General features: G+C 37.4%; 2 protein-coding genes across 4 annotated transcripts; both read right to left on the bottom strand.

Annotated features, from left to right (window-relative positions):
• Positions 1-2,167: 2,167 nt before the first annotated feature.
• LOC125235535 lies at positions 2,168-6,485 on the bottom strand. 3 transcript variants are annotated; one of them, XM_048142126.1, is made up of 7 exons: positions 6,426-6,485; positions 5,618-5,681; positions 5,252-5,268; positions 5,063-5,170; positions 4,049-4,129; positions 3,499-3,606; positions 2,168-2,266 (listed from the first exon to the last, which is right to left on the bottom strand). In XM_048142126.1, exons 2-6 carry the CDS (start codon positions 5,669-5,671, stop codon positions 3,528-3,530), a joined length of 339 nt encoding a protein of 112 aa, XP_047998083.1. In that variant the 5' UTR covers positions 5,672-5,681; positions 6,426-6,485; the 3' UTR covers positions 2,168-2,266; positions 3,499-3,527. The 3 variants fall into 3 exon arrangements, with proteins under 3 accessions (XP_047998083.1, XP_047998081.1, XP_047998082.1); XM_048142124.1 differs by having other exon boundaries at positions 3,527-3,606; XM_048142125.1 differs by having other exon boundaries at positions 3,527-3,606; positions 6,463-6,481.
• A 2,731-nt stretch (positions 6,486-9,216) lies between these two features.
• On the bottom strand, positions 9,217-12,302 carry LOC125235148. Its single transcript, XM_048141598.1, has 7 exons — positions 12,249-12,302; positions 11,730-11,752; positions 11,002-11,106; positions 10,763-10,816; positions 10,453-10,521; positions 10,014-10,044; positions 9,217-9,325 (listed from the first exon to the last, which is right to left on the bottom strand). Exons 1-6 carry the CDS (start codon positions 12,300-12,302, stop codon positions 10,032-10,034), a joined length of 318 nt encoding a protein of 105 aa, XP_047997555.1. The 3' UTR covers positions 9,217-9,325; positions 10,014-10,031.
• Between the last annotated feature and the right edge of the window lie 904 nt (positions 12,303-13,206).

Here is a 13,206-nt window from a genome sequence, read left to right as displayed (position 1 = left end):
CATGGAAAGAGGATATGCGTATTTTAGAGAATAAGTAATGGGGCTTTTTGTCATTCAAAACGCCAAATAAGAGACTAGCTAGATGTAAGTGCCTCCGTGAGGACATGTTTAATATGGATGCTTTGTTAAGGTATGGTGTAATGTGTGTTCTCGGTGGTATTGAGCTACAAAAACGGAAACAGGCATTTTGGACTCTTTGGATAAGACGACGAGTTTTTTCCAATAGTCGTGGCCCGTACACAATGTCTGCATAATTTAACTTAGAGAGTACCAGCGATTCGCACAACAACTTACGAATTTCCTCATTTAAGAGGTATCGTACTTGGTATAAGACCTTAAGACGAAAAAAACACGACTTCACTAATTCTCCTATATGCTTCTCAAACCTCAGCTGGTTGTCAATGACTAATCCCAAGTTTCTAGCCTCGTCTACGCGTTCGATCAGTGAACCCCTTATAAAAATTTTAGGTTCATTACATAAAATCCTAGAGAGTTGTACTTTGGATCCGAGTATCATAAACTTTGATTTAAGTGGGTTCAACAGTAATCCGTTATTATCTGCCCAAGTGGAGATATTTTCCAGGTCTGTACTTATTTTTTGTAGTGCCTCATCGAACTGACTTGGACGGGCTGCATAATATAGTTGAACGTCATCTGCGTATAGGTGATAATTGCAGTTTTTGATGCTTTTGGTGATATCAGCAGCGTATATAATATACAGTAAAGGGCCGAGTATAGAGCCTTGAGGCACTCCTCGGGTTAGGTTTCTAGAGTCAGATATCATTACTGTACCATCGTACTTAGTTAATTTAACGGATTGCGTGCGTCCATTCAGATAATCACTAAACCACGCCAGTGATCTCGAACCTACTCCATAGAAACGCAATTTAGCGATTAGCAAGGCAGTATCTATACAATCAAAGGCGCGAGAAAAATCTAATAACACTAGACAGGTACCCTTGCCATTGTCAATGCCAGTCCAATATCGGGAATACTGGCCTGTGCAATCATTGTTTGGCTGGCTTATGTTCTGAAGAACTGTTTCTGAAGAACTGTTTGACATGATGTCAAGGTCCTCTTTTCATCATCGCACCACTCGCTATCAACCTACCTTGCAATCTAAATGTTCGCGCACCGTGCGATTTCAGAGGAATTTCCTCCCGCGGACCCTCTGGCTGTGGAATAAACTCCCTTCCTAGGTATTCCCGAATTCCGATGAACTTAGGTTCTTTAAAAAAGGAGTGTACAAGTTTCTAATGAGTCGGAAAAAAAAGGTTACGGGAACCGCATTCGACGTGTTAAAAAATATTGCGTGTTTTATTAGGTTATGGGCCCAGCAAGCTTCCACTTTATGACTAAACCTACTTCTACCAGCCGGCGTATTAATTATACTTCCAATTTTATCACTTATCTATGTGGATAAAGTATCCGTCACGCTTTGGCAAGTATGTCAGTGTGAGAGTGACAGTTGTCTTATCCACGTGGATAAGTGATAAAATTCGAAGCATGATACGCCGGCAGGACTTTCTGACGCTAAAGAATACGTGGATAGAGCGTACTTCACGAAAAATGTCGAACGAATTTTTTTGACATAATACCTAAGTAAGTATTTTTTGACATAATACTATGTAGTAATCTGTTTGAATCAAGAAATTCACCACCCCTTTTTTCCCGTGGGTGTCGTAGAAGTCGACTGTAGGATATCCATACTTAACCCTTCGTCTGTGTTTGATAAAGATCCTAACATAAGGCGTTGGACTTTAAAAATGTATACGAGTATCAAAGTTAATTCTTTTATGACAATTTTTGACAGACACAGACGACGGGTTAATATTATAAATGGGAAAGTGTGTGTGTCTGTTTGTTTGTCCGTCTTTAACGGCAAAACGGAGCGACGAATTGACGTGATTTTTTAAGTGGAGATAGTTGAAGGGATGGAGAGTGACATAGGCTATTTTTGTCTCTTTCTAACGAAGCCGCGAGAAAAAGCTAGTGGGTTATAACTGTGGTGTAGGTGAAAGGCTGGTAACCTATCACTGTAATCTGTAATGTCACTATTTCGTTTTCCTTCAACCCCTTAATAGCCAAGAGTGGCACTGAAACTTGTATACAATGAATATCATGTTTCGTGATCAGAAAGTGGGAATTATTATAAATGAGAACATAATTTGCTTTGAGAAAACTTTTATTATGGCTGGATTATATCATTCATACCTATGTGTGTATGATGTAGACAAACTACACTTTCTTCTTTTCGCCTTATTTTCTGTCAAAAAAGAAGAAAATTATTGGGTACTGTGGCAACTTGAGTAGGGTCGACATCCGCAGCAGGTTGTAGAGTCCAACCACCTTTTAAAACCGACCAAGAGCGTATCGGGTCACGCTCAGTGTAGGGTTCCGTAGTTTCCCGTATTTTTTTGTTTCAAAAACTATTCAACCATCAAGTTCAAAATAGAAAGAAGTCTTTACAAAGTTCTATTTTTGTAATTTCTTCATACTTTTTAAAGTTATAATTCAAAAGTTAGAGGGAGGGGGGCATTTTTATTTTTATTTAGGAGCAATTATTTCCGAAAATATTAAAAATATCAAAAAATGATTTAGGTAAACCCCTAAGATTATTTTTTTAAGACCTATCCAACAATATATCACACGTTAGGGTTGAAATGAAAAAAAAGCACTCCCCAATTTACGTGTAGGGGGTGGTACCCTAATAATTTTTTTTCCACTTTTTATTTTTGCACTTTGTCGGCGTGATTAATATACATATTGGCACCAAATTTCAGCTTTCTAGTGCTAACGGTTACAGAGATTATCCGGACTGTACGGACGGACAGACAGACATGGCGAAACTATAAGGGTTCCTAGTTGACTACGGAACCCTAAAAATGGTTAGGTTTAATTAAAGTACTTATTTTTAATATTTAAGATTTCGGCTCCGTTATTTTTACAAGGAGAAACGTCAGCATTTCTGCAATCTATTGTTCAGAGGCCTTGAGTTCAAGTCTAGCCAAGGCAGTATTTTTCCACTTTTACACTATAGTAAATTAACTTAAGTTTTTTTAATGCTTGATAGTAAGCGATCACTGAAACCCATGGACACCCGAAACACCAAAATCTTTTAATTATGAAAGTGTAGCAAAATGTTCTGGGAAATGGGCTGTCAATAACATAATGTCGTTAACTTTCCACGCTTTGCTAAAAGTATCACTGGGGCAGTTTAATGTGCTCTGCCTATCCCTTTTTGGGAATACAGCAGTAATTCTAAACATTTTAAAAAAAATTACGCTTCCGGCGGGACTTGAACCCGCATCCTCTGCAATCCGTGCATTGCTCTTAACCAATTGAGCTATTGAATTGTTTTTTTTTTTTTCATTTTTTCCTTTAATATAAAAATGTTTAGAATCGTTAGCGGACGTTTCTGCTTGTTAAAAATTAATACAGCAGTGAGTTTATATTGTAAACTCACTGCTGCATTAGCATATATTATATGCTACTTACTACAGCAAAGACGTCAATATGAAATTACTTTAAATGCTGAATGTGCCGCGGAACTGGGGGTATCGAGAGTCGAAAATTGCCTCTCTTTTTCTTCTTTGGTCGGAGGACCTGCAAAAACAATTTGAAAGATATGGATTTTGCCAATCATCACAAATAAGGGAAGTAAAATGATCAGCCGTTTGTAAAAGTCATCCTCCTTGCGTTATTCCGGCATTTTGCCACGGCACATGGGAGCCTAGGGTCCTCTTTGATGACTAATCCCAAGATTTTGGTATAGGCACTAGTTTTTACGAAAGCGACTGCCATCTGACCTTCCAACCCCAAGGGTAAACCAGACCTTATTGGAATTAGTCCGGTTTCCTCACAATGTTTTCCTTCACCGAAAAGCGACTGGCAAACATCAAATGACATTTCGAACATAAATTTCGAAAAACTCATTAGTGCGAGCAATCAAGTCGCACGTACCTATTTACCGTTAGGCTACCAGCGCTTCAGCCGTTTTTAAAAGTGATCTGCAAAAATCAGCCATTTAAAATTTTGGGAAGCTTACCGTCTAGAACTGTCACTAGAGTCGGAGTCAACTTCAGCTAGTTTAGGGTCCCCACTTTTAAACATCATCTTCAAACTTCCCCTAAAAAAAAGTACATAGTATGTATGTAGTATTTGCAGTCAAGCAATTAAAATCCTAGGCCTCTGTAGAACCTTTTCACAGTCAACGTCAAAAGTGACTTCTATGGCTAATAATACACGGTGTCAATAAGATAGGGTTCTAGTAGCCTATTAGCACACTCAAAGGTTATGACCAACGAACTCTTATAAGCATGAAGTCGCCTTTAAGAACATTACCGTTCAAATTCTCGGCACCGTTTAGCACACATACACAATTACGCCTACATTTACACAAGACAATTAAATACGTTTACAGGCCCTGTAATCAAAACTGGTAAACAAAATAATATAATAGTCATCTCTTTTATACTAATGTACACAGATAAGTGTAGCTGAAATGCAAATAATGTCAGTAACTACCAATCAACGATTTTATTCGGCTAATAACCTTCTTGCTGTACAGTCAACCAATTGGAACCCTAGGCCACTCTGCAACCATGTCAAAATGACAAGCAGTAAGAGATTTCTTACAATCTGATTTATAACGTCACTGTGACATAGTTCTACAGTGGCCTAGGGTTCCAATTGGTTGACTGTACGTACTGACATCTAAGGATTCGCGGTTCATATTTGACTAAAATTTGACATGAAAAGGGATGGGTTTATGTCATACATTAAAGAACCAAGCAAATAATAATTTTAATTTTATGCACATTAAAAGATAACTAGATAATTAATTTGTTGATATGAAGTAACAAACTACATAAGAAAATATGAAATATGGCGTAAACGTATTCCGCTATACAAATAGGCATACCTACTGCACGATAGTACTGGAGCGTCGGCCTTCGTATAATGTTTTTTAGAGTGTGCTGGTTAGAACGCATGATATTCAGTTCTAGCAGTAATTGACTCGTTTGTTTATAATATAGATATCAAGAAAAGGAGTACTAACCATCCCCAACGTCGATTATTTCCATATTGTGCTTGGTGGTCGTCGCTTCGCCGGTAATCGACTACTCGATGTGAATAGTCGGAATCGTACCGACTCTCGCCTATCGGCCTGTGAACAGAACTGCCTAAAGTGCCACCCCACACACACCAAACAAATTATACGGATTATATTCCTAGAAATATAACTTACGGGTGAAAAAAGACGCACTGTAAATAAAAATTAATAAATAAAACAATATGCGAGGCGACAAAAAAACTATTTACTCCATTTGTTAAACTTTGGACACATATTTTTTCTTTTCTCTCATTATTTAGATAAAAAATGATTTCGGTACAGTGCGTTGAAGTGTCGCGTAACGTCACGCCTAGGTACAATTTTTACTTAAAAGTGACGTCAGAAGCTCGCACACCGGAACTTTGATACTCTGTCTCTGTATCTGTAAGTTTAAATCAATATACTCAATACTCAATCATTTATTGCACATAATGGTTACACATATATGTCTATAATGTCATTCGTTCGCATACGTGTATCTGATAAAAGAGGGCTACGCACTTGTACTGTGGCGACAACAGCCAGCACTCCGACGATCACAAGCGTTTGACTCATATCTATTTATCTGAAACAGCACCGTTATATATTATAATAAAATTATAGTCGTACTGTAATAAATAGTACATTACGATACAAGTGCGTAAAAAAGGTAGTTCGAAACGGGTGGCGATAAATTAAAACACGACCGACCGATTTTTAAATTAAATCAAAAACTGAAAAAAATTAAGCATTAGATGGAACATGAACATAACACAACAGATTATATGACAGGTTAATTATGCCAATAATTTATATATTTTGCCAAAAAGAGTTCTGGATTGTAAAATTACTTATGCCAAAACTGAAAACTGAACCCGCAATCTCTGGAATCCGTTCATTGCTTTTAACCAATTTATTTAAGGGAGCCTACCGTGTATTTTTCTTTATAATTAACAATCATTTACTGTAACTATAGGAACAAATCAAATTATTTTAACAAATATTTTGACCTACTGCTTGCCCTTAGTTGGTCAAAGACTGCCTAGTCTTACAAAGATGACATAAAGGAGAAATTTCGACGGCTTCCGCTGTGGCGAGGTGGCCTAGGGGTTCATGGCGTTTGGCCCGGATTGCTAAAAGACGCCGGTTCGAATCCGGCCTTCACCACTGGTGGTGCTCGTCATTTTTTCTTTAATATATGACATCTTATTTAAATTTTTAATCATTTACTGTTTGATAAAAAAATGAAAAAGGAAGGTAATATTTTTAAAGCAATCTTTTTAAAACATATCGTTTCGATTACGACTGTAATAATTAAAATGAAACAAACTTGAGTTAAGTACAGGAACATAAAACGAAGGACGAACCTGTATTCGTAGATTTTGCAACTCGTATGACTTTGAAAATCTAGGTACTTATATATTGACCATTAGATCAACAGATATGTGTCGAATTGTACTATACATATTACATAATTATACGAGTATGTCATATCACTTATAATTGACCGTTATGTACAAATTCGACTCGGATGATTTTTACAGTTATTTAAAAGTTTATTTTAACTGTAAATTGTGTTTTTAAAGCCGATAAAAGTGATAAAATGATTGGTAAATTCGTTCTTCTTTTCATAAATTTTAGGTACAGCGGGGCAAATCTCGAATGGGGTGGCAAATATAACTGGTCCATTTTTTTCATGTTTCACAATGTTTGCATTATTAAATAGAGTGTCCACCGGTTATATATGATAGGCATGTTCAGCAGATACATGTCCAACTAAAACATCATAGTGTAATAATGGAAAAATTTGATTAGATACGATTGTCCCCCAGTCGAGATTTGTACAACTATTTTGAACTTACGACCGAACTGATTTTCATTTTAATGTAACGTAAGTAAAATACAAAATCATTTACAAAACAATAAAAAATATAAACATATTATAAAAAAATAAATTATTATGTAAATAAATAATAAATGACTGGACTGATTCTGATTCTGATAAATACATTCTGGGGAAACCTTACACAGACCAATTTAGCCCCAAATTAAGCAAAGCTTGTACTATGGGTGCTAAGCGACGATATACATACTTAAATAGATAAATATATACTTATATACATAGAAAACATCCATGACTCAGGAACAAATATGTGTGCTCATCACACAAATAAATGCCCTTACCGGGATTCGAACCCAGGACTTGGCTCAGCAGGCAGGCTCACTACCGGGTTACCGACTGAGCCAGACCGGTCGTCCTCGTAGGAGTTCTCCATTTCGATGGACAGATCTCATTAAATCTGTGACGCACTCCAGCGTACACCACAACTCTCACTCTGCCAAGAATAGAGCTGCATGGCGCTGCATGACGAGAAACGCAAGACTCGACCAATGACCGCGACTGCTCTGACAAGAGCTCACGACTAAGAAGAAGAAGAATCAAATAAGCAGTGGTGCAAGACTCGACCAATGACCGCGACTGCTCTGACAAGAGCTCACGACTAAGAAGAAGAAGAATCAAATATGATATTTAAGGCCAGTTGCATCAACCAAATTCGACAGACACATCATCGTCACGCAGCATAGGTAGACGTCTATGGAACTGCTCATACAATAAAATTTAAACGCTCTAACGGTGACAGACGGTTTGGTGCAACCGACCCTTACAAAGGAACGTGGTTTGACAAAGATTCTAATCCACCACCACATGTCAATGCTGACGGTGAAAATGTGATTCCTGCATGGACTATTGTACTTTCTTCATTGGGTGATGAGAATTGGTCATCTTTTGAATTTAATTCATTAGAGTAGAGACAGTAAGTAGCTAAAAAAACGGTGAAATCGCTGGTGACCTAGCGGTAAGAAGATGCGACTTTCAATCCGGAGGTCGCGGGTTCGAACCCCTGTTCGTACCAATGAGTTTTTCGGAACTTATGTGCGAAAATGTCACTTGATATTTGCCAGTCGCATTTCGGTGAAGGAAAACATCATGAGGAAACCGGACTAATTCCAATAAGGCCTAGCTACCCTTCGGGTTGGAAGGTCAGATGGCAGTCGCTTTCTTAAAACAAGTGTCTACGTCAAAGCGGACGACGGACTCTCACGAGCCGTGGCGAATGCCGAGATAATGCCAGGCGGATGATAAAATAGAGATCGTAGATACCCAGTGCCCCTCGGAAGATCGGTCACCCGAAAGTGTGAGTGGAACACGATCCATCTCTGGCATGCCACTGGCACAGTATAATAAAGAGTACTATCGTATGCCACTTGACTGTGCTCCGATTAATCAAACAAAAGTTGTCAAATTGGTAGTCCAACTTTTGGCCGTTTCAAAATAATATCATCGGTGCTCTAATTTAGGTAGGTATACCAGTGCAATTCCCGAAAAGTTTGTACATTTGGATCACGTCTCCGATTTGGATAGAAATTGGTAGGCTGATAGCGTTCATGATGCTGAGCAAGATCCAATAGGTTTCCCAAAATGTCCTAGGTTGATTGTACGAGTATGAAACTTTCCTTTTTTGTTACCGAAAATGTATAGAAATCCGGTAACAAAAAGGAAGGTTTCATACAAACTACATAGGACATTTTGGGAAATCTAGTGGATCTTGCTCGGCATCATGGACTCTGCCTACCATTTTTTATCAAAATAGGAGACGTGATCCCAATGTACAAACTCTTTGGGAATTGCACACCAAATGATTTAGCTAGTACAGTGGTTAGTTAGGCAGTACAGAGTTTTGTAGCAAAGCATTGTAAACCTGTCTCACACCTCATCAAAAGCATTAAAAAACTCATGGTTGAAGCACGGAGCTCTAGAGATTAAAAAGTTTGACACTTTTATTCACCTATGGTTGCTGTTTCATTTTTAACCTCCGACGCAAAAACGACGGGTTGTTATAAGTTTCAGTGTGTCTGTCTGTGGCATCGTAGCTCTCCAACGGATGAACTGATCTAGATTTAGTTTTTTTTTTGTTTGAAAGCTGAATTAGTCGGATGTGTTCTTAGCCAAATTTGATGAAAATAGGGTCCACTGTGTGGTCATAAGTAAAATATTGTGGCTAGGTTATAGTAAATAGGTACGGGATGGATTAAGAGACGTCATAAATTAAAGAACATCGTTTGTTTTCTGACAAATATTTGTATTTCCTGGTTTTTAATAATAATCATAAACATTAAGCATGTGCATTTTATGCTCTCTACAACCCTCCACTAGGATGTGCTTGTTCCCTGTAACGAAGATATTTTTATGAGTTTTGGACAAAATCACATTTTTGTACAAGATTTCAGGGCTGATTGTACCCAGATTCAAAAAAATGGAAAAAAAATCGCTTCCGACGGGACTTGAACCCGCATCCTCTGCAATCCGTGCATTGCTCTTAACCAATTGAGCTACGGAAATATTATAATTATGACTAGAGGGAGCTGTTATTATAAATATAGTATAAAGAAAATTGTTCTAATGGAATTTCCTCAACATAGCGCGTAGTCATATAACTCAAATATTTCTGGCCAGCCTTTAATAAATAATAAATAAATAAAGCGGGACACCTTACACAGATCAACCTAGCCCCAAAAAGACTGTACTATGGGTGCTAAGCGACGATATACATACTTAAATAGATAAATACATACTTATACACACAGAAAACATCCACGACTCAGGAATAAATATCAGTGTTCATCACACAAGTAAATGACCTTACCGGGATTCGAACTCGGGACCCCGGCTTAGCAGGCAGGGTCACTACCAACTACGCCAGAACGGTCGTAATATTTAAGGACATTTTAAAAACATCTAACTGGGTAGGTGCTAGCGTTGTTTGTTTTATAACAAAATCATTACGGTCACCTGTCTCCATTGGCACTGAGTAAATGTATGTAAAGGCTTGATTATATTTAAAGTGTAGTCGCTTACATATCCAATATATCCATCCTATTCGGAAGTCCTGTAAATAAAGTTTTATATTAATGAGGATATCCAAGTTCAATGAAAATGATTAAGGCCTGATTTAGACGGCGTGCGAAATCGCATGCGATTTTAGTTACATTGCGGGCTGTTGGGGTTACATAAAATTTTGCACAGCCATCAAATACCGCAATGTAATAAAACTTGTATGCGAGTTCTCGTACCGTCTAAATGGGGCCTAAATCACAGTGACATTGATACTTGACACTGACAATTTTGCCGTTCATGGCCCGTTCAACAAGGGTCCATTATTCTGGTCCCATTTCTGGGTTGATAGGTAACATTGTTACTCAGAGCAGAGTCAGTATTTCCTTATTGAACGGGCAATGAACGGCAAAGTGTCACTGTAGGGTGACAATTGTCAGTATTGTCATATAGGATAACTTACCACCACCACCACCCCTCCTGCCTGGAAGAAGCAGCATCGTATGCGCGCTGGTGATCTTGTCCGTCTGATCTATGAACATAAAACAATATTTTAAAATTGTTGAACTCCTGTACAAGCAATAAGTACTCTAAGAACAAACATAATGTTTTTAATTTAATTGTATTTTGCTTGTCTTAAGTTAACTACTAATATGTACATTTATATTTATGTCTAGTGATTAAAACCAGTGATAAAAAAAAAACAAATCAAATTGTTTTCATAGAAAAAATTTTTGATCCACGGGGTTTGGACCACCCAGTATATTATTTACCGTTGGTAGTTGTCGTAACTAGAGTCAGAAGACCTTAACGGCCCCATTCCGTTCCTACAAAATAAAAAATATTATAAACAAGAGTCTTGCAAAAAGTCCATTAAGTAACATTTACAGTACGGAGAAGCGCAGCCGTGCCGTCAAACGGTTACTTACTACAACTGAACATGACATCTTCCGAGCATTAGGCAGGATGGGCCAAGTTGCAGCAATAAAAGTTGATAGTAATAGGAACTCACCACTCGTCCTGACGGTCAAGTCCTGACTTATAGTCGTCACGACGGTTAAAATGTAAAATTATTCCTATTCTTTCTGGCTTTGCCTGCTTTGATGGCCTGACGTTTCTGAAACATTTAAAAAAACCTATTTGATTCCACATTATACCTACAATACAACATACTAATCGTAATCGACTATCAAAACTGGAAAAAACTTGCGGAGAAGCGGACGGAGTGGCGTAAGTTCATTGGAGATGGTTGAAAGTTCGTCGATGAGACCTGGTTTGCACTTGCAGACAAAGAAGACACCATAGCGAAATGTCGTAATCGGTTGCAAGCTTAATCGAGCATTTCTTTTTTTTTTTGCCATTTTTTTATTTTGAGTTTTTTTAGGGAATTTTAGGTCAGTTGTACTCAGAATCACGAGTACTTTCAATCTCACTGGGAGACAAAAAGTGTCTCAGAATTTCCATACATTTTTGTTACTTTCCTCTTTTGTTACCCCTCACAACATGTACGGAAAATTGTAACAAAATAAGAAAAAATTGTATGGGACAATTTTTTTAACTACTAGGATTAAAAAAGCTAGTGATTCTGAGTAGAAATACATTTTTTTTTCAAAAATATCACATTTCATAAAAGTGGCGAAAAAAAAGAAATTCTCAATCAGGCGCGGTGGCTTCACTCCTCACAAACGGTGTTGAGTGCAAGGACAAATAGTTTAACGTCTATAACTGTTAATAACTTACGGTGGTGGTGGTGGTTGAATACACTGTAAAATAATAGGATAATATATATAAATATAAATATGTAGACGATTAATCAAAATACGAGATTTAATCGACTTGTATCACGGTGCTAATGGATCTGATTTCTGATTCTCTGATTTCTGTAAAACGTAGACATTCAATTGGCAAACAGTAAATTAAATTACTCGTAAATATATATATTTTTTAAATAAATTATTGGTGAATAATTTATTTAAAATAAAATTGAATATATATTGTTGAATATTTTTTCACTAATAGAAATAAAGATGAATTCATTCATAATTATTATAATCTATATATTGACAAACAGTGCGTCAAAGACAACCCTTACTATGTCTGAGGTTGACGCTCTGCAGGCCCTGGGGATGATGCGCAATTGAATTTATAAGTGTACTAACTAGAACTACTTAACTACTGTAGGCGGTTTAGAAGTAATAATCGTAAAACCTAATTGAATAAATAATAATATTGATTTTGACGGTTACAAATGCTACGTACCTGTACTGTCAGAATAACAGCCAGTACAACTACGACGAAGAGCGGTCGAATCATTTCGTCTGGAATATAGAGGTAGATAAATGAATACTATAGGACATTCTTGAGCGCTGGTAGCCTATCGGTAAGTACGTGCGACTTTCGTTCCGGAGGTCGCGGGTTCGAACCCCGGCTCGCACGAATGAGTTTTTCGGAATTTATGTGCGAAATGTCATTTAATATTTTGCCAGTCGCTTTTCGGTGAAGGAAAACATCGTGAGGAAACCGGACTAATTCCAATAAGGTCTAGTTTACCCTTCGGGTTGGAAGGTCAGATGGCAGTCGCTTTCGTAAAAACTAGTGTCTACGCCAAATCTTGGGATTAGTTGTCAAAGCGGACCCCAGGCTCCAATGAGCCGTGGCAAAATGCCGGGATAACGCAAGGAAGATGAGGATGACTATAGGACATTCTTACATTAATAAAATTGGCTAAACCCCATAAGACTTGTTTTTTGGGATCTTATGCAGTGAAATGGCAAAAAACTGATTGACGTGGTATAAAAGTGTATATTATACAAAACACCCTATGTGACTATGACTTATAAGCAAATACTTATCTGTGCTCATCACAAAAATAAATGATCAAAGGTACGGGATTCGAACCCAGGACCATTTGAATAGTTGTTAAATTGTAGATATATTTTTTATACCTAGTTAATAATTAAACACGAAACACACCTGCGTGGAGGTAGCTTGTACTCTCAAATGCATATAAAACGACTATGCAGATGTTTATCTACCAACTATTATACAGCACAGCATGTATCAAATTGTACCAATTATAATTTAGATGTCACCGTAACAATTTACTATGTCCACATTCGACTCGGTTCTTGGTATTTAAACGATTACTATAGACGTGAAAGTGAAAGTTAATTATTAAAGAATCACCCGACGTATCAAATCAATTTGCTTAAAAAAC

Source organism: Leguminivora glycinivorella, chromosome 17 (genome assembly GCF_023078275.1).
Source record: "Leguminivora glycinivorella isolate SPB_JAAS2020 chromosome 17, LegGlyc_1.1, whole genome shotgun sequence".
Lineage (NCBI taxonomy): Eukaryota > Metazoa > Arthropoda > Insecta > Lepidoptera > Tortricidae > Leguminivora > Leguminivora glycinivorella.
The sequence above is the reverse complement of the archived record's forward strand: the minus strand, read 5'-3'. Positions and strand labels throughout refer to the sequence as shown.